General features: G+C 46.7%; 3 protein-coding genes across 3 annotated transcripts; 2 read left to right on the top strand and 1 right to left on the bottom strand.

Annotated features, from left to right (window-relative positions):
- The first annotated feature begins 4,557 nt into the window (after positions 1 to 4,557).
- LOC120667889 lies at positions 4,558 to 8,613 on the top strand. Its single transcript, XM_039947877.1, has 3 exons — positions 4,558 to 5,752; positions 8,384 to 8,467; positions 8,587 to 8,613. The coding sequence occupies exons 1-3, from the start codon at positions 4,718 to 4,720 to the stop codon at positions 8,611 to 8,613; spliced, it is 1,146 nt and encodes a 381-aa protein (XP_039803811.1). The 5' UTR covers positions 4,558 to 4,717.
- Positions 8,614 to 14,519: 5,906 nt separating this feature from the next.
- On the top strand, positions 14,520 to 16,979 carry LOC120667890 (MDIS1-interacting receptor like kinase 2-like). Its single transcript, XM_039947879.1, has 2 exons — positions 14,520 to 16,864; positions 16,970 to 16,979. The coding sequence occupies exons 1-2, from the start codon at positions 14,520 to 14,522 to the stop codon at positions 16,977 to 16,979; spliced, it is 2,355 nt and encodes a 784-aa protein (XP_039803813.1).
- Positions 16,980 to 22,641: 5,662 nt separating this feature from the next.
- On the bottom strand, positions 22,642 to 24,123 carry LOC120666177. The gene is made up of 3 exons (XM_039945964.1): positions 23,798 to 24,123; positions 23,311 to 23,405; positions 22,642 to 23,231 (listed from the first exon to the last, which is right to left on the bottom strand). Exons 1-3 carry the CDS (start codon positions 23,967 to 23,969, stop codon positions 22,869 to 22,871), a joined length of 630 nt encoding a protein of 209 aa, XP_039801898.1. The 5' UTR covers positions 23,970 to 24,123; the 3' UTR covers positions 22,642 to 22,868.
- Positions 24,124 to 25,607: the final 1,484 nt, after the last annotated feature.

The following is a 25,607-nucleotide window of genomic DNA, read 5'->3' on the forward strand; positions in this document are numbered from 1 at the left end:
ATATATTTGAAGTGTCCAAATGACTGGTGCGACAAGTTGGATAAATGCAAGGAGGAAGCAGGATGTTCAGAAGGGACCGGAACATCCGGTGGGCCGTCGGACTGTCCGACGACCCTCCCCCACTATCCGGCTGCAAAGGACTGGACTCATTCTGACAGGTTCATATTTCAGTTGAAAAACCCTAGTGACACCGGTTGATCCGACGCCTGTAAAAGGACCCCATCGGACTAACGTCCAGAGAGCATGTTTTGGGGTTCCAGGTTTTCTCTTCAGCACCGGATGATCCTACGCCTGGTCGGACTAAAGCACCGGATCAATTACGTCAGCATTACAGTTGCAGAAGAAGGCAGTTCTTCAGCACCAGATGATCCGACCCCCCCCCCTCGGAGTAATGCACCAGACCCAACGGTTACTATTCAGGCGCAATGTGACTGGATGATCTGACGCCCCATCGGAGCAACGCGTCGGAACATCCTATGGCTATGCAGAAAAAGAGATAACGGCTACAAACAGCTAGTTCGACTTGGTGGGCTATTTAAGCGTCTCACCCCGGCCATTTTGGTGTTGCTGGAGTTCAGAGAGACCCTATACACATTGAAGAACACCTCCAAGCCAACTCAAGTGCTTAGTGATCAAATCCTTAGGTTTAGCACAAGCTTTGTAAGTGAAAGTGCTAGGATAGCTCAAGTTTGAGTGTGAGAGCAAAGTTGTGTGCCTTGTGGGCTGTGCTTGAGAGCTGCTTAAGCTTGTACTCGGTGTGCTAGCCATCCTTGGAGTCTTGGTGGCTCGCCGGCATCGTCATCAACCCTCTAGCTTGGTGTGGAGTGGCGACGACATCTTTGTGCGGGGGATGTGGAGACCCCCACCCTTCTTGGTGAAGCTCCTTAGTGGAAAGCGGGATCAAGGTGACCGTGATTGTGTTCACGGAAGAGACTTGATTGCTGGAAGCAATACTCTTTGTGAGTGCTTCAACAATATGGATGTAGGTGTGCCTTTGTGGCTAACCGAACCATGGGATAAATCCTCGTGTCAAAGAGTTTGCTTCCTCTCATCCCTCCTTTAAGCTTCCACATTTACTTATTGCAATCTTTGTGTGCCTTTACTTTCATAGAGTAGTATCTTGATAGGATTAGCTATAGGTTGCATAATTCTTTTGGGATTAGGGTTTCCACACTAAAAGAACACTAGTTGCACATCTAGATAGTATGGCTTAGTTTAATTTATGTGCAAATTTGTTGGAGATTGAGGTTAAAGTTTTTAGTTTGCCTAATTCACCCCCTCCCCCTCTTAGACTACGAGCACCCGATTCCTTCCAGCAAGCGGCTGCGCTGCTGTCTCCTACTACCCTTCACCCTCCTCTTCACCTACGCCGCGGCCGCCGTGGCGAGAGCACCTGCACCACCGACGCAAGGTCTGCCACCGCACCAGTGACGCTCCCTCCCTTCTCCGCGAGCTCCAGCGACCCTCCCTCCCATCTTCGGCATGAGCGAGACTTCCGGTGCTAGGGTGGCCGTCGCCGGCACGAGAGGTCGGGAGGACGGGAGCAACGCAGGAGGGGGCACGGGACTGCGGGAGGTGGATGGCGAGCCGCGCCCGCTCGGCAAAGAAAGCTAGTGGAAGGGGCTGGATACCGAGCTGGATAGCAACGAGAGGATTTTAGAGGAACTGTTGGATCCTAATTTTAGCATAATGTTGCTAATTTTAACTAGCCACTTATTTTACAGAAGCTCTTGAAGCTAAGATGGCCTTGTTGAAAAGCATAGTAGCAATATTTTTAGCTCATGACCCATCTATCCAATTTGAGAGCTAGAATTGTGTCATTTACCTTTACCCATAGTAACTGTAGTAAAAAGTTAAAAACGTTGAAGAGTTCTAGATCGATGTTAAAGAGGGATATCGGAGCCACTAGCATCTCCAACAGATTGTCTATACCCTACACCCAAAATATACTCTCTCTCCATTACCAATAAGTACTTTTGTATTTTTGGTAATGGTTGCTACAGCAGACTACCAAATCCAATCACTAAGAATAAGGTAGAGAAAAGATCCCCTTCATTTAGGTAAAAGCGAGGTGTATTTTGTTAATTACCAAAAAAAATTATTGGATTGGTACTGGAGCACCTCCAATCACCAAAACATCAATTTTTTGATATTGAGGTGTGAGATGAGTATTCTGTTGGAGATGCTTTAGAATCCTTTCACTATATAGAACCAAATCCAACACAATCTAAAAGCCGTCAAAGGGTTCTAGATCAGATATGCCAAGCCCTCCTTTATTTTTTGGTTTGGATGTGATGGGCCATTTTACAAGAAAGTAACCTTCGCTTACCTTTTCTGGCTTCTCACCTCCATGGAAAACTTCTTTCTGAATCTTTAAGTCATCTTGATCAACCATTTTTTAGCACCAAAAATTGTAGGAGAATAAATAAGCTAAGAGGATAGCACCGTTTTAACAAGAATTTCATGCCCGGTCGATGATAGAAGCTTACCTTTCCAACCAGGGAGTCGTCCCCAATCTTACCATTACTAATTGGAGGCTCATTTGGAGTCTTCATGTGAAGCCACCTAGGATCCTAGGTGGACACTCTAAAAAAAGATAAATCCTATAAATTCTCACAAAAATCAGAAACATGCAGCCATCAATCCAAAAACTCTAAATTACCCATCTATGTCATTATAAAAATAATACAAATACCTCCCTAAATTTGCATATAAATTATCCAATTATGTCATTGTTATTACAAGTTAAATTACTAATAAATTTGAATCTAAATTATATAATTACAATAATATATTAAAGTGCACTAATATAAAATTCTAAAATTACTATTTTTAACATTATTAATATATTATTTATGTAACTCACAATATATGTCACCATATACTCATGTATGATGGAAGAGATATGAATACCAATTCACAAACAAATAGTTCAGGCCCTCTCTCCCGTCGGCCCTTCCGGCGGCAAGTTGTTGCACTGGTGATTCCCGTGGCCTTGGGGGCTTGCACCGGTGATGCCGTAGGGGGCGGGGAACTTGGTGCGGGGGTTCTCCCGACTCGCCGCCGCAGCCGTGACGGCGGCCGCCGGGCCTAGAATGGCCCTCTCTCCGGCGATCTAGCCCTCTCCCCGGCGATCTAGCCTACGACGGTGGCCTCCCGGCCGCTGGCTCGGCCGAGTTGGCGGCCCTCCCATGCCTCCGCAGGTCAAGCTCGCCCCTTCATTCGTCTTGCGCTGCGCCAGTGTATAGCCAAGGATGGAGGTGCTATCTCCGACCCGGCAAGAGATCGCTACATGATTCAGCACGCTAAAGAGGAGATCGCGCTTCTCTCTTGTGCTAATCTAAGGGCTTGCATGGGGAAATTTTGGGCATCAGATTCAGACTCCGACTGTGAAGATCTTGGGGATGCCGAGATGCTGGCATCGGGGAGTCACAAGGTTGCAGCTGTGGATGCCTTCTCTGATGGTCCAGGGCAAAAGAAATTTCAGCAGGCAGCTTCACTTTCGTCGACGACGCCTTCCTCCCGGCAATCCAGGCCGGGCTCTCAATCGGCGACGCCTTCCTCCCGGCGATCCAGGCCGGGCTCTCAATCGGCGACGTTCCAGCATGCGGTGCTGCCGTGGAAGAAGCTGTGGAAGGGCCCTCTGCCGCCAAGGAGGGTTTCTCCAGCGAAGACCCTGGGCGACATCGTGCTTCCGGTATTAGCGGCGGCCGGCGGCAGGAAGGAGTCACGGGCGGGCGGTGATCCGGTTTTTCAGTCGATCCCGGTTTCAAAAACACCGCGTCACACCCGATCGGAGTCGAAGTCCAAATGGACTGAACCCAGGCTTCTTTCCGGGTCTGGGCCTAGTAACGAGCCCACGCTCGTTCGGCCATCTTGTGCCCTGGTCAGACCGCTACTCATCTCCGCAGATCCTACGCCACCGTCGTCATGGCCGGCGGTCAAGGAGCTCATCGGGGCGACCAGTTCCCCGGCCGTCGCGCACATGGGGGAGTTGGGGCACCTGGCCGCAATCCGCAGGGATGTGGCAATCCTGGCCGCGATCATGTCCCTCTGCCTGCAGGGGGCGTGGGAGCGGGACACCCAGCGGGAGGCGGCGCTGGTGGCAACCAGACCATGGCCGACGGTGGTCAAGGCGGCCCCCATGGCAACAGAGGTGGCAGTCTTGGTGGGCGTGGGGCACATCAACCCGCGACGATCCCTACTGGTAACCCTAACCCGCGTCAGGGACGCGGCCAGGGGGGTCGTGGCCGGGGATGGGTGTTCCAGTTTTGGAGGATGCCCAAGCAGGTGGTGCTGCGTTGGTCGATCCCGCCGGTGCTGCTGCTGAGCCGGCGGATCGTACACAGCAGGCCAAGCAGAAGAGGAAGCGAGAAGACGACGCAACTGTCAAGCTGGATTGCACGATTTGCGCGGAGGACCACTACACTAGCAAGTGCCCGCAACTCAGAGGGCCTAAGCCATCCATTTCTTATTGCGGAGCTGCCTCCGACGAGCTATGCTTTTTCTGTATTCAGGCGGCAAGACCTTTTTACACTGTTCCTTTGGCAAGTGCAATTACATCTGCTTTGATCACAGTGGAGGAGGGTGCAGTTTCAGCTGAGTTGCTTAAGTCTGAGTTGGCAAGGATTATTCCGGTTCGTTGGGACTGGTCAGTGCAGGAGCATGGTGACAAAGCTCTCTTAGTGCTTTTCCTTCTAAGGTTGAGCTGGATCGTATGGTTGCGATTCGTACTATCACTACCAAGAACAAGGAGGGAGTTCTCATTTTCGAGGAGTTCGATTCAGAAATCAAGCCCATCAAGGTGCTGGACCAAGTTTGGCTTTCTGTTACGAATGTTCCTACTCCGCTCCGTGCTTTCTTACCGCTGTGGGCTGTGGGGTCAGTGGTCGGTGCTACTCAAAAGGTGGATATGGATCACCTTCAACGCACTGGAGAAGTTCGCATTCTGGTTGCTGTTTTTGATGTCAAGGATATTCCAAAGATGGCTGATATTTGCGTCAACAGGAGCATCTATCGAGTCTACTTCAATGTCGAGGAAGTGGTGGATGATGATCCTTTTAACCTAGAGGACGATGATTTACTGGGTGATGATGCCGATACCGGAAGGAATGACGAGTCACAATGCGGGGTGGATGGTAATGGTGACCACCATATGGCAGATGCCCCTGAGGACGCCACTCCACAGCCTGAGGCACCTACTGGTAAACAAGTTGGTAAAACTACCCCAGTTCTTTCTCAGCAAGAAGCAGCTTTAGTTGATGAGGTCATTGACAAAGCTTGTGACGAGTTACTGGAGGAGATCAGTATTAAGGTTATAGTAGAGACAGATGGCGAGGATAGACTGTATTCCCCACCAACTGAGGAGGAGTACGTGAGGTTCTGGGCTTTGGTGGATTCTTCAAAGCAGATGCACACAAGGCCCTTGGAGTGCGATGTTACTGCTGATTATCTTGATGGGAGTCTTCCCGCCGCTGCTTCGCCTTTTGTTGTGCAGGAACCTGTCGCGGAGGAGGCACCCGTGGCTGCTGCCCCGTTGTTTTCAGACCGGATACAGGACCTAACTGTTGGGGACACAGCTGGGTCGATCCTCCCTAGAGACGACGCGCTGCCGTACTCGTCGGTTGGGAGCCAGGCGATCCCCGCTTCCCCTTCGTCCACGGGTGGTGGGCAGGCGCTACCCGTCCTCTCTTCAGCTGCGGGTGGGGGCAAGGAGGTCCCCGCCTCCTCTTTGACAGTGGGCGTGAGCCAGGTGGCCCCTGCTGTCTCTTCGTTCTCGGATGGGGTCAAGCGCCGACACCAGTTGCAGCTGTTCCTCTCAAGACCACCTCCATCCGAAGAAGTGCCAGGAATAAGGACAAGGCGGATGAGCACACCCTACACAAAACTTCGCGCATGGCTGCAAAAAAGAATCTTGAACCAGGTGTATCTTTTACCAGCTTTTTAGATTCGCATGTTATTTCAAACCTTGGTAGGGTAGGCTTCAAATTAGGCCAGACTGATGAAATTATTAAAGCTTCTTATTTCGCTATCAAAAATCTAGAAATAGATAGGTTGGTGGTTCTTGCCAATAAGAAAAAATGTAATTTAAAGTCGAATAAATTACTAGATGAGAGTGATGAGGAAAGGGATGCTAGACTGGAAGCAGTTCTCAGCCACGCGTGTGGTAATCTAAATGAGAACATGCAAGACCTGGAGTCTGATCACATTATCGATCTCTCTCCGGTCCATCGTAAGAAAAAGTCTAGTACTGCCAAAAATCCTAAAACTGACAGAATCCCCAAAAAACCAAAAAACCCTTCCAAAATCGTTATCAAATGAAAGGGATTTTTTGGAATAGCAGAGGTCTTGGGGACTTGGCTAAACATAGATTTTTGTCTGATTTGGTTAAGGAAGAGCAAATTAGTTTTAGCTCTTTCTGAGACTGGTTGGGATGATTTTCCAGATCATATTTTAAAGAACCTCTGTGCGGGCCGGGACTTCCTTTGTCATTGTATGGCCCCACATGGTTGATCTGGTGGCATCCTACTAGGTGTGGACTTGCAGGTTTTTGATATTGGAGCCATTGCAGAGGGAGATTTCCATGTGAAATTTACCTTGAGATGCAAAAATGACGGTTTCAAATTTGTGCTATATACGGTCTACGACCCAGCACAATATCAAAACAAGCAGACGTTTTTGGCCGAATTGGCAAACACATGCTCAAAGGAGTCTCTTCCGTATTTAATTGAAGGGGATTTCAATATTATGAGAAGACCGGAAGATAAGAGCTCCGGGGTGTTTGACTTTAAATGGCCAAACTTGTTCAACGCTGTTATCGAATCTCTTGATCTCAAAGAGATTGTTATGTCTGGGCGCCAATTTACTTGGGCGGGTCCTGGAGACAATCCTATTTTTGAGAAGCTTGATAGAGTTCTGGTTAGTATAGATTGGGAGGATAAGTTTCCCCTATCGACAGTAGAACCAAGAGATCGCGATATTTCAGACCATACTCCTCTAATTCTTAATACAGGGGTGTCCACCCACCACTCTGTTCAGCGTCCTTTTAAATTTGAGAGAGGATGGCTGATTAGGGATGGTTTCTACGATATGGTTGTTAGCGTTTGGCAATCAGAAACGTCTGGACATACTCCTCTGGAGCGGTGGCGGAATAAAATTCGCAGGCTCAGACAACATCTTAGAGGCTGGGCTAAGCATATAGCAGGAACATACAGAAAAGAAAAGAAGAAACTTCTAGCTCTTTAAGAGGAGCTAGATAAGAAGGCTGAGATTACCTCTCTTTCAGATCAAGAGGTTAATTTTAAGCACTATCTAAAAGAGAGATTAGTTCTCCTTTTGCGGGAGGAAGAAATTAAACGGTATGAGAGAGCAAAAGTGAAAATGTTTCTAGAAGGAGATGATAATACGAGATTCTTCCATCTGGTGGCTAAAGGAAAACACCGAAAACAACATATTTATGAACTTGAAAATGATCAAGGAACTATTGTCGGTGATGCCCAGCTTAAGAGCTATATCACTCAGTTTATAAGGACCTTTTCGGGCCTCTGGATGTTTCGGATATTACACTTGAGGAAGATCGAATTCAAGACATTCCTCAAGTGTCCCGAAAGGAAAATGAGTTGCTTACTAGTGAGTTCACCATATCTGAGGTGAAAGATGCCGTCTTCCAGATGGAACACAACAAGGCTCCTGGTCCTGATGGCTTCCCGGCAGAATTCTATCAAGTCTTCTAGAAAGTTATTAAAGACGACCTTATGGCTCTTTTCACGGACTTCCACAAAGAGGATTTGAACCTCTTCAGCCTGAACTTTGGAATTATTACGCTAATTCCAAAAGTCCAAGAGGCAACCAAAATTCAATAGTATAGAACCATTTGTGTCCTCAATGTCAGCTTTAAGATTTTTACTAAAGTTGCCACGAATAGGTTGAACAAAGTTGCCCAAACAGTGGTCAGTCCTATGCAGACTGCCTTCTTGCCAGGCAGGAATATCATGGAAGGAGTAGTTTTCTTACATGAAACTATACATGAACTACATACCAAAAAATGGAATGGGTCATTTTCAAAATTGATTTTGAAAAAGCCTATGACAAAGTAAAGTGGTCTTTCCTTCAACAAACGCTACGCATGAAAGGGTTCTCTCCTAAATGGTGTAGATGGGTTGAAGGGATGATTTCTGGTGGAAGTGTGGGGATCAAAGTCAATGATGAAATTGGTCCATACTTCCAAACTAAGAGAGGGCTCCGTCAGGGAGATCCTATGTCACCTATTTTATTTAACATCGTCGCTGATATGCTGGCTCTCATAATTAAGAGGGCAAAAGACGATGGTCAAATAAGAGGTGTCATTCCTAATCTTTTGGATGATGGTTTGTCTATCTTACAGTATGCTGATGACACCATCATCTTTATTGATCATGACCTGGAGCAAGCTAAGAATCTTAAACTCTTGCTTTGTGCTTTCGAGCAGGTATCTGGGTTAAAGATCAACTTCCACAAGAGTGAAATATTTTGCTATGGAGCAGCTAAAGAAATGCAGGATATCTATACTGATATCTTTGGTTGTAATGCTGGTGAATACCCTTTTAGATATTTGGGAATTCCAATGCACCATAGACAGCTCCTCAATTCTGATTGGGGAAAAGTGGAAGAACGCTTTGAGAAAAAACTCTCTAGTTGGAAAGCTAAGTACCTGTCTTATGGGGGCCGTTTGGTCTTGTTAAACTCGGTACTTAATAGCTTACCCATGTTTATGATGTCCTTTTTTGAAATCCCAAAAGGGGTACTCAAAAATCTTGATCATTTCAGATCGAGATTCTTTTGTCAAGGATCTTCTGATAAGCATAAGTATCGACTTGCCAAATGGGACATACTTTGTGGTCCTAAGGATCAAGGGGGACTTGGTATCTTAAATCTGCAATTGCAGAACAAATGCTTACTAGCAAAATTGTTAGTGAATTTGCTTAATACCAATGGTATATGGCAAACCATACTAACAAACAAATATCTAGGATCCAAGTCTCTCACGCAGGTGCATGCTAAACCTTATGACTCTCATTTTTGGAGAAATCTTATGAAGATCAAAGATGAGGTTTTTGCTAATGGCTCCTTCAATATTAAAGACAGGGCCAAGACTAGGTTCTGGGACGATACTTGGGAAGGTCAAGTGCCATTCAAAGCTAAATATCCATCACTTTTTACGGTTGTGCGGGATCCCCATGCGACTGTGACCAAAGTTTTGGCTACGAGGCCACTGAATTTATATTTTAGGAGGGCTTTGGTGGATAATAAGTTGGTTGAATGGCAAAATCTTGTAGCTCAGATCGCGCATGTTCAACTGGTGGATGGGTCAAATACGTTTAGATGGAATTTGACCAATTCAGGGTCTTTTACTGTAAGATCTTTCTATCTGCACTTATTAGATAGTCAACCACCTTTTAGACATAAGATGATTTGGAAGTTAAAGATTCCTCTAAAGATTAAGATATTCCTCTGGTTTCTTCAAAGGGGGATACTTTTAACTAAAGATAATCTTGCTAAGAAGAACTGGACAGGAAGCCAAAAATGTTGCGGATGTAATAGTAATGAGACTATACAACATCTTTTCCTGGACTGTCCTTATGTAAGATTGGTCTGGAGGATTATCTTTTTTGCTACTGGTTTAACGCCACCTAGATCAATTCGCCATATGTTTAATTCTTGGCTGTCTAATCAATCTAAAAAGATTAGGAGGGTCATCTGGGTGGGGGTTGCCGCTGTATGCTGGGAGATTTGGAGATGTCGAAACGATTTAATTTTTAACAAAATCAAAGTTAACTCGGTTTTGCAGGTCATCTTCAGGGGAACATACTGGTTTCGTTTCTGGGCGCAGTTGCGGCGAGAGGAGCACGCCAAGAACACTTTCTCCAGCTTGAACAGACTAATTGAGATAGTAGCTCTTGATTTAGTTAAAGGAGGGTGCATGTATGTCTATCGCTTGCAGTAGTTTGGAGTCTCTCTAGTGACTGGTGTGTTTTTTTTTCCAGCTTTTGCAAACTATGTTCTTTTGGCTGTGTATGTCTCGTCATGGAGGCCGGATTGGTAATTTTTTATCTAAAAAAACAAACAAATAGTTCAACTAAATATATATTGAATACTTATGGAGGTGCACAAAATGAAATCTATTGTAACTAAATAATAAAAATATATATTTTAGAGTATGTATTAGAATATTTAATTGATGAAAAGAGTGTGAGATGGATAATTATAATTATTGATCTTATTTTTATATTAATTCTAAGCCTGTGCAGGAGAACGGGTTGACAGACTAGTTTTATCAATTATAGGCTGCACCAGAGCACTCAACTCTTTGAAGCGACCGAGTACTTGCCCGCAAAAATGCAGATCTTGCTGGGAAAGTCAGGTGCTATGGAGTCGAAGGCCTTAAGGCTTCCAAGAACAACGCGAAAGTCAATATGATGGTAGAGAAATTTAACTTGAGGACTGCATTTCCACTGTGCTGGGGGCGGTTCATCGACTAATAAAGAAGGTCGAAGTGGCATCGAGGGATCAAGCAGAAGATAAAGCATGTGGAAGAAGCTCTATTTGTCATATCTTCGAGGTACCTTGGATAAAAGATTTTATCTGTGACGTACAAACTACATATATAGTATTGATGTGTTGATTTGTCTAGAACACCTCTCTGTTTTTGCATCCATTGATTATTTTTTATTACCATAAGTACATGTGCTTTAATTAGCTAATTACAATGTCACTTTCTTATTAATGTGATGGTGAGCCTATAATGCCTTAGAATAGTTGTTATCAGCTTCTTACCACAGGAGTTCAACCAATGTCAAGAGGAAGGAACCATCAAGCCCGATTCTAGCTGCATTATGGTGGCAGCATCAACAGCGAAATCAAGATAAAGTTGTGCATCAAACGAGTCATATGCCTTTTCCTTTTTTTTCTCACTACAACAGAAATGGTTTCTAGGGACAGGTAAAAACATATTTTTAGGGGGTGGGAGCGATATCCGTCCAAACTTTTCGCTGCTTTGTAAGGGCGAGTAAAGCGGCCACCCCTAAAAATCTATTTTTAGGGGCGGGTCATGCCCTCATCCACTCCTAGAAATTTCTACGGACGGATGAGGACATGACCCACCCCTACAAATTGAATACAAAAAAATCGTCCGCAGCAGCCGCTCCCCGCACCGGCGCATGTGCTCGCACTGCCCAATTGTGCTGCCACACGCCGTGCTGTGCCATGGACCGTGCAGCGCCGCCACGCAGCCGTCGCCTTCCGCGCCGCTCATCGCGCTGCAGCCTCCAGCCGCCAGATCGGGCCGCTGCTGCTCTGCGCGAATGAGCCGCCCGCCACGCTGCTCCAGCGCGGCGCTGCTCCCCGCGAATGCACCCTGCTGCTAGATCCGCCCACCCGCACGCTCAGCGCCACCTCCTACCGCCGCACCAGGCTGCCCAATCCCCTGAGCGCTCGCCACCACCTCCTACCCCTGCATTGGGCCCACACGGTCCCCCGCGCGCTCGCCGCCGCCTCATGCTCGGGTCACCACGGTCCCCCGCGTGCTCGTCGTAGCTATAGGTGGCTGAAGAGAGAAGGGAAGGTGACAGTGAGGGAGGAGGAGCTCGATCCGTGGCGGCGCAACCCCCCTCGTGCCACCAGATGGGAGAGGAATGGGCGGCTGGGGAGGGAGAGGGGGGAGGGCGGCGGGGGAGAGAAGGAACAGGTGGGTTGTGTAGAGGTCTGTGGTATGCGATTGGCAGAGGGCATGGGAGCACGGATCCATGATGTGGACGCCGCGCCGGATCGAGAAGTGAGCGAGACATCATTTTTTAAGTGCGGGTGGAGGCATCACCTGCCCCTAGAATTGTATTTTTAGGGGCGGGTAATGCCCCCACCTACCCCTACAAGTCCATTTCTAGGGGGGCGGGTGACTCCACTGCCCGCCCCTACAAATATTTTTTTATTCTGAAATTTATTTAAATAAAAATGTATAGCAAAATATATCACAAAAAGGTGAAATTTTTACCATAAGCCTATAATGACATGTAGAACTTAAATATCAAAAACATATTTCAGCGTATATATTGGTTAAGAGTATGAAATCATAATGTATACCTCACTAACTCTATTATCTCATATAACTCAAGCCTCACTTTGTGGTTTCTACACTCATAATCACTTCATACACTGAAATGTACTTTTAATACTCCCTCCGTTCCAAATTATAAGTCATTCCAAGAATCTTGGAGAGTCAAAGTTTTTCAAGTTTGACTAAATTTATATAACAGGATGATAATATTTATAATACCAATTAAGTATCATTACATTCTTTGTTAACTATATTTTCATAGTATACCTATTTGATGTCATAAATCTTTGTGTTTCTCTCTACAATTTTGGTCAAACTTTGAGATAGTTTGACTCTCCAAGATTCTTGGAATGACTTATAATTTGGAACGGAGGGAGTATGTTTTTCTTATTTTATAGATCATAATAGGCTTATGCTAAAAAATCCATCTTTTTGCGTTTTGCTATTTTTAGTTATATGAATTTTTGGAATAAATTTGAAAATCATTTGTTGGGGCGGGTGATGGGTCCATTTTTAGGGGTGGGTCGCTTGTTACAATAATCTCATTCCATTAGTAGCAACGGATTATATATTTCGACCCGTCTCTACAAAGATGGGACGTACCTGCAAATCATTTTTTTAGTTGTGTCTTTTACTCCTGACGGTGTGTCCCTTCTTCTTATGCAATGAATTGAACCCAGATGATTCAGTAATAAACAATATAAATGTAACAATGCTTTATGCACAAAGTTGGAGGAAATATATATGGTCCATATATAAATCTATGAGCACAGTGTCGAGCCATCGCTAGCTGCTGTGCTCTCACGACTCATGACTTCATGAGGATCATTCGGTCTTGAGAGCAAGTGCGGAGACCACTGAATGCAAGCCTGTATGCAAGTGTTGAGAGCAAGTGCGGAATGGTAAACTGTATGCAAAAGGCCACTAGGTAGGTTATAACACAAGTGCACACTCACATTTTCATAAGCTTGACTTTCTTTTGCCTAACATGAAAATTGAAATGGTCAACACTAGCGGCCAGAAACAGACAGCATTTGTCGGCCTGAAGCTTCACTTCCCCCAGTTGATAAGCGGCCCCAGCTCAGCATTTAAAGAAAGACTTCCACAAAGTCTACTTGAATCTGAAACAAGGTAAAAGAAATGGATAAAATAATAGATCAGTAAAATCATGTGTAGTGATCCATTACAAACTTACAAGAAATTTGTTAGCTTCTCTTGTATGTTTCTATACATTTCTACTTATCATGGTTACTACTATGTACTATACTGATGGCACAGATATCATGCATGTACCAACAAAAAAAATCTCAATGGCTAAAATCCAAGAAAATAGTAGGGCCAACTTGGTCAACTGGCCTGCCATCCACCAATAGGATAGTTTCCATGCAAATATAGGGTCCGATTGGTTGGCTGGTTTTCCGCCGAGCCTGGATCCCCGCATGGCAGTGTTGCGTGATTGGTTAGCTGCAGCGATCCAGCGGGATGCAAGATTCCCTCTTCAGCTTGGCTTCGTGGATACACAAACTTTGCTCGTTTATGCCGGGCCTGGCTAGGGTGAGCTCATGAGCTGCATGAGAGCAAAAGGGATGATGCGGGACAAACATGTTGAACAGGAAACCAAAATCACATTCTCATATATCCTGGCTAGGAGCAAACAGCAAACCAATAAAGATATCTCTGCATCTTACTCACGAGTCACGAGCCTAGCCGAGGAGGGCCTGGTCGAGTGGTACGAGCCAGGATGCACTTGGAAAAAAAAAACTAATCAGACCCACAGTGTTTGGTGAAGGGTAGTTTCCATGCAAATATAGTGTGTTTGGTGAAGCATGAAGCGACTACCACAAGTCAATTCTCCATCAGACACTGGGACTGCAAAAGGAGTCTTCTTCCAACTTCCAAGTTTAGTGGCAAAAAGTTAAAATCAAGCCAAGCTGCATGGAGTCATTGTGAAGAAATTAAACTCTTCGTCGGCAGCATTATTATTTTTCTAAGAAATTTCGTAATGACGAATTTCAAGAACTGAGCCACTTGTAACAAGGCTTGGATTAGTGAATACGTGCAAATGATACTGCTGCACTCTAATAATCTCGCAAACATCAGATGGATGAATTCAAAGTTTCTACTATGCTCTGAATCCCAACTGCCATAGCTTGGTTGGCACAATCCATTCATTTCAAAAAATTTCCAACAAATTAGCATTCACATTATAAGGTTGACTAATTTCCTTAGTTTCTTTTGAAGATATGCACACAAATTTGTGTGCGTGTACCCCACGACAACACCCGAGTCTTCAGTCTCTCGGTCAGTTAGAGCTGAAGGCTAGGAAAAAAAAATCTAGCGGCAAGAAGACCTGATGCTTGACTCTGGCCACTATAAATTGCATTTGGCGACTTTTAACTTACTCCCAAGATCAACAGCCATTGGCACAACAATGGATCTACCTAGAAATCTCCTCTGCATTCTCTTCTTCATCCTCGTTTGTACATCCCACGCAGCCTACAGCGAACAAGCTTCTTCCGCTCTTCTCCATTGGAAGTCCACTTTGGATAGTAGCAGCACCAGCAACTTGTCTTCTTGGTCACCAGCCAACTCTACCTGCGTATGGTCCGGCATCCTGTGCAGCAATGCTAGTGCTACCAGCCACATCATTGGACTCCGTCTTTCTGAAGCCGGGATCAAGGGCCGGCTTGAAACCTTAAACTTCGCTGCGCTTCCACAACTTGCCGAGCTAAACCTCAGCAGGAATGGCCTCCACGGAGCAATCCCTGCTAGCATCTATTTGCTGCAAGCGCTGGTGTATCTTGACCTCAGTTTCAACAGCTTTGAAACGTTCATACCACCAGAGTTCGGAAGCCTCTCTAACCTCGTCGACCTCCAGCTCAACAACAACAACCTCACAGGTGCCGTACCCTACCAACTCAGCAAACTCCCCAAGATTGCCCGCCTTGAGATATCTCACAACAACTTAGACAAACCAGATTTCTCACCAATGCCCACCCTGCAGATATTTTCCATGTACAGCATGGGCGTCAATGGCAGCTTTCCCCAGTTCATCCTGGAGTGCCCCAACCTGACATTTCTTGACGTGTCATGGAACAAACTCTCTGGGCCGATCCTGGAGTTGATTCCAAAGATAGCTCCAAATCTAACATACCTCAAAGTGAGATCGAACTGGTTCTCTGGGCCGATACCGCCAACAATCGCAACACTGCGGCAGCTGCAATACCTGGAACTCTCAAACAACAACTTCACCGGTGTTATCCCCGGAGAGCTTGGCACACTTGGAGAATTGCTAGTACTTGATCTGAAAAACAACCCACTCCATGGGCCAATCCCTGTTGAGATCTGCAAACTTTCAAACTTGTACTGGCTCAATGCTGCAGGGAACAACCTTAATGGAACGATACCACCATGTATCGGCGGCATGGCGGCATTGGCACGCCTCGAACTCTGGAACAACCAACTGGAGGGTGAGTTGCCAAAAACCATCTCTCTGCTGCATCGTCTTATGTATCTCTTAGTGGGCTTCAATAGACTGACTGGCCCTGTACCGAAGGATCTTGGCCAGGGGCAGCCACTTATCATTGTAGACCTGTCCAACAATGGTTTCTCTGGAGAGTTACCTCCCAGGCTATGCAGCAAACATCAGTTACAAAAACTGGTGGTGAACAATAACAGCTTCTCAGGCTTGCTTCCAGCATGCCAAAATTTGACCTATGCTTGGATAGGTCAAAACAATTTCTCAGGTGACATCTCACATGTGATTGGGAAGTACCCCATCCTGCGTGGACTCGATGCATCAAGGAATCAATTTACAGGAATGATCCCTCCAGAGTTCTGTCAGTTACTTTTTCTGGAGTTCCTGGACCTTTCAAGCAACCAGCTGCACGGGGAGCTCCCCAGTTGCTTGACGAAACTCCAGGTACTGTACTTTGTGGATTTGTCCAGAAATGCCTTCTCTGGCGAATTCCCAGCCTTAACAAGCCCTAACTGTTCACTGACATCACTGCACTTGGCAAACAACAACTTCACCGGAGGCTTTCCTTCCTCCTTAAGCTACTGCAGTAACTTAACAATTCTAGATCTTGGCAACAACAGGCTCCATGGGGAAGTCCCTTCATGGGTATCACAGAAAATGCCTTCCCTTAAGATTCTCCAGCTCCGCTCAAACATGTTGCAGGGATGCATACCCTGGCAGTTATCGCATCACTCTCAGCTGCAGCTACTTGATTTAGCCAACAACCAGTTGAGTGGCTCTATACCAAGACAGTTTGGTAACTTCGCATCGATGATACAGCAGAACGACGGATTCTACTTGGGATCAACACATATTTTGCTTACATACTCAAATCGAGCTCTGACCCCATATTCTGACAGAATTAATCTTATTTGGAAGGGGAAGTATTATACATTCGAGAAAGCAATTGCTCATATGACAGGTATTGATTTATCGAGCAATCTTCTGTCTGGTGAGATACCTACAGAGTTGGCAAACCTGAAGGGGCTCCAGTTGCTAAATTTGTCAAGAAACAATCTTTGTGGTGGCATCGCAAATGATATTGGCAATCTGAAGGCCCTAGAGTCCCTGGACTTATCCTGCAATGAACTTTCAGGCCATATACCAGATAGCTTCTCCGGCTTGACGTTTCTCAGCTCTCTCAATCTCTCCAACAACCATCTGTCAGGTCTGATACCCACAGGTGGCCAGCTTGCTACACTAAATGATCCATCAATTTACAGCAATAATTCTGGGCTTTGTGGTCTCCCTTTGAACATGTCACACCCTGAAATTTTTGAATTTCAGGATGTGATTAAAATTAAAAACAAAACAATAATTTTCTCATAATTCTAAAATTTTTCCAACATTTATTTTCTTCGCAGGGAACTTTAGTGAAAAATAAATATTGATTGGTTGTTTTTCTAAAACTAAATAAAACTTTTTATTTGTTTTGCACTCATGCTGCCCTTGCATTGTTTTAATGTTTGTTGTTCAATTTGAATTTAAATTCTTTGAATTTGAATTCAAATTGAATTTATTTGAAGGCTTTTGCAAAAGAAAAGAAAAAGAAAACCGGAAACCCCTCTCTTCAGCCCAACCAGCAGTACAGCCCGTTATTTTTTTTTTCCTTTCCTCCGGCCAGCCCGTCCCGGCCTTCCCCTCCCGCAGCCACCGACAGGCGAGGCCCGCCTGTAGGGGTCGCCCCCGACCTCGCGCCGTGTCCGGTCCGGACTCGAGCTGAGCCCGAGTTCCGTTGCCGCGCGCGCCGCTCGGCCTCTCTTGGCCCGCACGCCAAGGAATCCCTGGCCTCGCCCTATAAATAGCACCCTCGGGCGCCCCTAAACCCCCCTTGAACCCTACCCCGCAGCCGCCACCGCCACCGCCCCAAACCCTAGCTCGCGAGCCGCCATTGCCGAGCTCGGAGCTCCGCGTCGCGCCGCCATTCCGCCGTTTACCCGCGATGTTTTCTCCGCCCTGCAGCTTTGCGCCGTGGTGAGGATGCTCTCTGTTTCCTTATCCCTCCCTATCTCGTTCTCTCACCTACACAGCCGCTCGCCGGCGCTCCGCCGCCTCTGGTCGATGCCGTGAGCCCTGTTCCTCTTGCCAAAGCCCCGCACGGACCCCCTAATCGAGTTCGCCGTCGTGCGTGCTCATTTTCTGTCCAAAACCCAAGCCGAGCCGAGCCCGGAAGGCCAAGTTTGGCCAATGCCGGCGAGTCCGCCGCCGCTCACCGCCGTGCAGCACCGCCGCCAGCAGCCAGCTCCGCCGCCCAAACCCACCAGAGCCACTCGCAGCCCTCAGATCCAGATCGGACGGTTCCGATTAGATCTGACCCGAGGTCAACCCAACTAGTACCGGTCAACCGAGGAAGTTTTTCAAAAGAGCCCCTCTCTTTTCTGGATATCAACCCGCGGTCCAGCATAGTTGAAAAGTAATCAGGTTTTGGTCCAAATCTTTACAGTAAAACCCCTGAGCTTTAGGAAAATCGTGCCCGCAGTCCAGAGCCGCCCGCAGCCCACCTTTTTCCTTGCTACCCCCTGAAGTTTAGGTTTAATTATGTTTGGACCCCTAGTTTCTTTGATGCTAGCCCCTGGAAGTTCAAAACTCTCACAAACAAGTCCCTGGTGCACTGTTTTAGCCATATCTTTCACGTTTTAACTCCGTTTTCTTCAATTCTTGCACTCATGTGATCCTTGTGACATGTGCAATAGCTTTATCACCTTGTTATCCTTTGTGAGCACACTTTACTGTGCTTCGCAAATACTTTTTGCTAGCCCTTTTGTGTCCGTAGTTAATAGCGACTAAATGCCTGAAGCATCGTTTATCCCATAGAATCGCCGTTTTAGCTCCGTTTTCCGCATTTCTTGCGCTCTCGTAACCGTAGTAGCGAGCCCTATCTTTTAGTGCATTCTTTTAAAGCTTTTATCTTGTTTGGTGTAATGTTCTTAGTTGTATCTTTTTGTTTGCTTTGTATGGTTGCTCGTTGATTGCTCCGAGTAGAAGGATCGCTGTTTGAAGATTGAAGATCAAGAATTGCAAGTGAGCAAAAGCTGAAGAGCAGTGAAGAGCAGTAAGAGTAGCTTTTCGTTGGAGAAAGGCAAGTGACCCTAACCATACTTCTATCTATGCTTTATTTACAAGAGTACTATGATTTAATTGGAACATAGAGAACCACCCAAGAAAACAGTACAACCATAATACTATATGGCTCTGGTCTTGGCTAAGTAACTAAATGATCTATATGTCGTGCTGGGGCGGTGATTGGTGGATTTTTTTCGGGTTATCGTGCTTTGAGGAGCGGGTGAAGGAAGCTTCGTCTTCTGAGGCAACGCAGAAAAAGGGACCAGTGCGTACATATAGTGATTCTTTGGAAAGGCCTCGTAGCGTCCCTATGCAATCACACCTCGGAAGTGTGGTATTGTGCCTAGCTAGCACATTGTGTGGTTGGGTTCAAAGTTCTTCGGAACTTTTACGCGAATTGTGGTGAAAGTGTACAACCTCTGCAGAGTTAAAACTAACCGGTTAGCCGTGCTCACGGTCAAGAGCGGCTTGGACCCTCACATGATTAATAAACTTAAAGATGGATTGAAATCACATTCTGGTTATTTCTTGTGGCCTTGCTGAGTACCAACCATAAGTGTACTCACCCTTACTTACTGCTGCTCAGAAGGAGAAGGTGTGAGAAGTATTTTGAAGATGATGCTGAGTTCTAGGCGTACGCAACCCCCAGTCGATTGCCTGTGAAGTATGAAGCCTTCGTTTCCAGGATAAGTTGTATAACTCTGATAGTCTTTTATTTGTTGTATTTCTCTTTTTCGTGATATTATTGCTGATTATTCACTTATAATGTCTCTATATGTATGAAACTTGATCCTGGCATATATATAGTTATGCATTCGGTTTTTCTATTAAAACCGGGTGTGACAGAACATAGCATGCCTAAATGGAAGTTCAGGATCAGCAGAAAATAAGGATAGAGATCCAGGACTTTACTACTCCACACTTGTGGGGTTTGCTGTTGGATTCTGGTTATGGTTTGGAGCAATTTTTTTCTCTGATCCATGGGGGGATTGCTGTTCTAAGCTGCATTGATCGTGTGCTGAACAGGATTGTGCAAAGGATACAGAACCACGGTTAGCTTCAGTCATAGCTTTGTCTTCATGGAAGATGGAACTAGTATTGTAAACCTTTGGTTCCATTCAGCCTGTGTGAGTCATTGTATCCTTCTCAAGATAATATGTATAACCGCAATTTTAAAAATACATTTCAGATCTATCTAAGTCAGGTAAGTACATGTCAACTTATGTAAATGGTATTACTTGGACTCAGTGGCGGTAATACATTCCTTTAGATTGCTCGCTATCGCGTATCGCTAGGGTTTGAGAACGAAAGGCTCTTGCAGGGGCCAGCTCCGGCCCATGACTAGAGCCAAATTTGGAGATATACATGGGCCTTTAGTTATTGGGCCTTTAAGTGGATTTGATCTCTAGATTTTATATCAAAATTAAGAAGTGGTAGTGGACATTATTGGGCCGCGACTAGGGCCATGGCCTGGGTGGCCATAGTGGTAGGCCCGCCACTGGGCTCCAGGCCCGGCCCTGAGGGGGGCCGGAGGGGCGGCTGCCCCGGGCCCTGAATCAATGGGGCCCATCAGGTATCTATGTAGCAGGTATAGACGTATAGTAGTATACGCTGGCTAGCTGCATATACAAGAAGAGCGCCCAAGCGAACGAAACACACAGCCTGCACGTAGCACGCGTGTCTCCTTGCCTCCGTGATTCCTTGTCCGGGCGTGGCACGTCTTCTCTATCCTCGTCTCTCTCTATGCAATTTGCGAGGTCAGAAATGGCTCCTGGCTCCCGGTATTGATTGAATTGACTGATGTGATAGCGGCTGTCCACGCCTCTCCGATCCTCTCCGGTGCAGTGACTCCATCAGTGTCTATCTCTCCCTGTGTCTTGCCGTCGGCGATTTAGCATAGAGCAGACCAGCATGACTGCACGAGGGACCAGTGAAGGCCGCAGGCAAGCAGGAAGAGCGACCAGCAAAAGCAAGCAGCAAGGCAGCAAGGAAGACAGTACAACAACGATCGGAGGCAGGAATTTTTAATTTTGCCCTAAGCCCTTATTAACCCCTCACCGGAAGTAGATTGATATTTTATATTTGATTTATAAAAAACGATCAAATTGATATTTCATTTCATTGCAGTAGGTATTGCATGTTGGAGAAGGATTTATGATATTAGGATTTCAGAAGTTATTATAGGAAAAGGTTTATATTGACCCTGTCATCTATGATTTTGCATCCAGACAAACAAAAGAAAGTTAAAGTAACATGTACCATTTCTGTAACAATAATATCATTTTATATAGATTACAAATATTATCAATACTACTACTATTATTAAAAGAGCCCCGGTGGATTAGTTTCGCCCCGGGCCCCGGAAATCTCAAGGCCGGCCCTGCTGGGCTCTTGTGATCTTCTTGTACGTGAGGGTCGTCTATGTGTACTTTTAGATGCAATGCGTGAGGGTCGTCGAGCTCAGAGTTCATGAAATTCTTCCCTTAGTCAATGGGATAAAACCAATACTATTGTCCACTATCCATGTGGAATAATGATACCATCTAGAGCAAATTCAGCAAACTCTTCTGAAGTCAATATCCACAACATGTGATAGACCATTGACTTAATTAATTTACACCTAAGGTAAATTAAAAATCACTATGGTGATGTTGTAATCTCCAATGCAAAATTTTAGAGGGATCCATATCTTCACTTTGTTTTGGATAGTTGGAGGTAGTCAACAAAACTTTAAACCTCACAATAATTAGAGGTAGTCATAAGGTGTGTAGACCTCACAAACAATCATTATTAATATGGCACACACATAGCGGATAATCTCTATGTCCGAAACATAGAGTAGATCTCTCAATAGTAGGCAAATAAATTGTTGCAATGCTGCTATAGGCATGGTCTCTGGGCTAATATATTCACATGAATATACCGCAGCCAATGCTTAAGACTCTACTACCTGTGTGTAACTTTTAATAATGGATGATGGTAGTCACCATAAAATATACTATTCGTACATTTCCAAAACACTTATTTGGGAGAACACAATATAGGTAATCATCAAGTTCAAATAAACATGATGTAGACCTCTTAGCAATGGACGAATAATCGCTGCCATAGGCACGGTCTCTGGGCTGAATGATCAATATGAATTAAGCGCAGCCAATGCCTAAGACTTCATTCCTTGTGTTAGGATCTCAAATGTATCCAAGATATGGATATAAAAATTTTGCATAAACTATCATTAATTAAGAAATTCTTAATTAAGAGGAACAATCTTTGTTAAATGCAATTTATGAAAAAATTATAAAATTAACAAGGTTAACAAAGTATTCTACTGTATTGATACCGTTTAAGGTAGAGACTAAAACAAAAAAATTACTAATATAAGCACATAGTGCTAGTGGCATAATTTTGCGCAAAGTTGGATAGTGGCATAATTTTGCGCAAATCCTGTAGGGATCAGAGCAAAAACCCACTTTTCATGTTAGCCATATTAGCGAAAATGGTTTGGTTGCTCTTTTGCCTTTCTAGACTGGGCCAATATGAGCCTAAATACAACCGTCATTATTTGAGCATCACTGAATTAAGAGGATTCGATTTTATTGCAATTAAAAATAATTGCCAAGCAACAAAATCAATAAACTATTTGTGTTTAGATATACAATTTTCTAGTCTCAAAAGCAAACAATGTATAGGTGTAAAAACCCTACTATACAAATATTGTTAGAGTCATGACTAAAAATAAAAAAATCATAGACACAGAAAACATATATGAACAGTGAAAATCTCCGCATTAGAATGTATTATGATGCAATTTCTAAAGACTCATAGATCTCAAAAACTATCTATTTACTCTAGGTAAATAATTTGCATCATAAGCCATTTAAACACAAGGTCTAAAACAAGCATTTACATCATAAATTATAAATGCAATAAATTGCAGTGTTGTATCGGGTCTAGGAGCTAAAACAGAATAATCTAGGTCCTCAAATATAAATATGCAGAACTGAATAATCTGAAACATAAATAGATAAAGTTCTAGGAACCTTATTACAATTTTGCATGGGAGAGATGGGGGATGGGCTTGGCTTGGCATGGGCGGCCCGGTAGCGGTCCGTTCGGCTCGGCCTGCCGACGGGCAGGGCGGCCTGCTGTCAGCCCATTGGCTCGGCTCAGCCCGAGTAGAAAAAGAAGGGAGGGGAGCGGTTAGGGTTGGGATCGTCCAACCCCCACCCCACGAACCGCCGCCGCCTGCCCCAAGGGGCGCCACCTCCTGCAACTGGGGCCGCCGCCTCTTCCTGCCCTTAGGGCCCGCTGCCGCCCCTTGGTGTCGTTGCCGCCTGCGCGCGTCCTCCGCCGAGCCATGGAGCGTCGCCGCCAGGGCCTTGACACGCTGCCGTCGCGGCCTCCTGTGTGCGCCGCCACCACTTGGCCTAGCGCCGCCACGTCCCTATTGGGTGCTGCTATCGCCGCTTGGACGTCAGACTCGGTTTCGATTTCCTCGGGCGTCAGACTCTGCTGCTCCAGCCTCTTCCCACCAGTAACAGGGTCAAACAGGGAGTACAGTTGCTGCGGCAACCAAGAACAGACAATTAATTTCACACGGGACCATACACAGACCCTGAGCAACCAAACACAGAAGGCTTGCCATGAGGTCTTCGAACTGGAGGAGGTACCAGGCCCGGATGGTGTACTCCACCTTCTTGCACAGCTTGAGGAACTCGTTTCGATCGACCTCATGCTCTGCGCACCAATTCGTAACACGAATGATTAGTGAAATGGGCGGGGAGCAATCCAGGATACAGAAATTACTCCCACCAATCCCTTCTGCTGTTCTGCAGCATAAGGCTTCCATTTTTTAGGAGGACAAGGTACAGTACAACTGCGACTCTGCGAGAGCTTCATCTACTCCATAATCATCCCAAATTGAGCGCTAAGCACTAGTGGCACTCGTGCCGATGGTGCGCTAGTGAAGGAAAGCCCACTCGCGGGGCCCCAGAACCGTGAAATTGGCCACTGATGCTGGGAAACCAACCCCAAGTAGATAAGTAATATGAGTAACTAAGCTAAGGCTAGCGAGGTGCAGCAGAAAGTAAGGAGGGATTGGCAGGAGCGGCAGCGCAGCGGGCGCGCACCGATGAGGTAGGCGAGGCGCGTGACGAGCTTGGGCTTGAGGATGGGGATGACGGCCTCCCGCTCCATCCGGATGACCTCCCGCGCGACCCCGTCCTTCCGCGCGTCCGCCGCCGCCTCCCCCTTCTGCCCCTCCCCTTCCGGCATCCTCACCTCCGCCGCCGCCGCCGACATCCGCTCTGCCGCCTTCAGGTGTAAGTAACGAATCGAGTCGCCTCCGCTGCCGCCGCTGGTGGTGCGCGACGGGGTGGCCCTAGCGTCGATTATTAGCGGGCGGGGGTGCCCCGGCCGCGCGGGCGGAGCACGTGGCGACGGCTACGGCTGTCGGCCGGGGGGAAAGCGGCTCGGTCGCTGACAGGTGGGCGTGCACCCTGTGGGACCGTACTGTCAGAGGGTGGTGTGGTGCCGGGGTGCGTCGGCAGGTGTGGGGCTACGGTTACCGGATTAGGACAGGTTGGCCGGAGGGGTCGGGAAGGAGCGGCGCGTGCGTGGCGTACTGGCGTGGCCAGCCCGGCCGCCGCCCTGCCCTCGAAGTCGAAGGAGGTGAGCTCCCTTTGGTTTTCTCTGCAACAAACATGGTGTGCGTGCACGTGGCGGCGTAAAGGAAGCGAACAAAGAAGCTGCAACGGAATGGAAGATGATCCTCGGCTCTTTAGACAACAGTGCCAGCTGTGCTGATCCCCGGCTCCCCGCAGGCAACCACTTAGCTTTTTTATATTGCCTCTCATCTAGATACAGCTATAGCATCTGTACGTACACACGCGCACACACACCACACACATCACTCGCTGACAGGTGGGCGTGCACCCTGTGGGACCGTACTGTCAGAGGGTGGTGTGGTGCCGGGGTGCGTCGGCAGGTGTGGGGCTACGGTTACCGGATTAGGACAGGTTGGCCGGAGGGGTCGGGAAGGAGCGGCGCGTGCGTGGCGTACTGGCGTGGCCAGCCCGGCCGCCGCCCTGCCCTCGAAGTCGAAGGAGGTGAGCTCCCTTTGGTTTTCTCTGCAACAAACATGGTGTGCGTGCACGTGGCGGCGTAAAGGAAGCGAACAAAGAAGCTGCAACGGAATGGAAGATGATCCTCGGCTCTTTAGACAACAGTGCCAGCTGTGCTGATCCCCGGCTCCCCGCAGGCAACCACTTAGCTTTTTTATATTGCCTCTCATCTAGATACAGCTATAGCATCTGTACGTACACACGCGCACACACACCACACACATCACTCGTGTACAACCAGACCTACAACTACACACAGACTTAAGACCGTGTCCTTTTTGAGATCACCGGAATTCATGACTCCGTAGGCGACGGGCGCGTTCGCATTCTTTTTTTGGCTCCCTGCGTGAGAGACAACCGCTTGAAATCACATGAAGCGAGAACAGTATAATATTGTGGGGACTGTGCCCCGGTGCAAGATCGGGAGTCGAACTCCCGACCGGCCGCTTCGCACACTGCGAGCGGACCACCGCGCGTTCGCGGCAACCACTTAGCTGACCCCACTTGCTGTGGCTTGTTTGCAAAGGTTGCACGTGGCTGGGTTTCGAACGTAATGGGCACAACAGCTGCAGAACCTGCAGCAGGAGAAATTGAGAAAAAAAAACCCCGGTGAAACACTAGGCGAGCCCGAGGCTCGAACCCTGGTGGGCAGGAAGCCACCCACCGGCTCCTGCCACCCGCGCTACGCGCGGTTCTCAGCTTTCTCTGGTTTGATAGGGAGTTGCGTTGAATATTAGCTAGATGGAGTTGAGTTGCTCCTCGCAACGAATGGGAAGAAAAAAAAACAAGCCCTCTCCGCAAGAAGCAGCAGAAAGCA

The sequence above is a fragment of the Panicum virgatum genome, chromosome 3N, assembly GCF_016808335.1.
Source record: "Panicum virgatum strain AP13 chromosome 3N, P.virgatum_v5, whole genome shotgun sequence".
NCBI classification, from domain to species: Eukaryota; Viridiplantae; Streptophyta; class Magnoliopsida; order Poales; family Poaceae; genus Panicum; species Panicum virgatum.

Excerpts from the sequence above, each read along its gene's own strand:
- LOC120667889 (XM_039947877.1), top strand. The coding sequence starts at position 4,718 with ATGGTTGCGATTCGTACTATCACTACCAAGAACAAGGAGGGAGTTCTC. Across the intron at positions 5,753-8,383 it reads TGACAGTGGGCGTGAGCCAG|TATGCTGATGACACCATCAT; the intron begins GTGGCCCCTGCT and ends TCTATCTTACAG. Across the intron at positions 8,468-8,586 it reads TGCTTTGTGCTTTCGAGCAG|ATATTTGGGAATTCCAATGC; the intron begins GTATCTGGGTTA and ends ATACCCTTTTAG.
- LOC120667890 (XM_039947879.1), top strand. The coding sequence starts at position 14,520 with ATGGATCTACCTAGAAATCTCCTCTGCATTCTCTTCTTCATCCTCGTT.
- LOC120666177 (XM_039945964.1), bottom strand. The coding sequence starts at position 23,969 with ATGTCGGCGGCGGCGGCGGAGGTGAGGATGCCGGAAGGGGAGGGGCAG. Across the intron at positions 23,406-23,797 it reads GCGCCTCGCCTACCTCATCG|AGCATGAGGTCGATCGAAAC; the intron begins GTGCGCGCCCGC and ends ATTGGTGCGCAG. Across the intron at positions 23,232-23,310 it reads TCCAGTTCGAAGACCTCATG|CAACTGTACTCCCTGTTTGA; the intron begins GCAAGCCTTCTG and ends TGGTTGCCGCAG.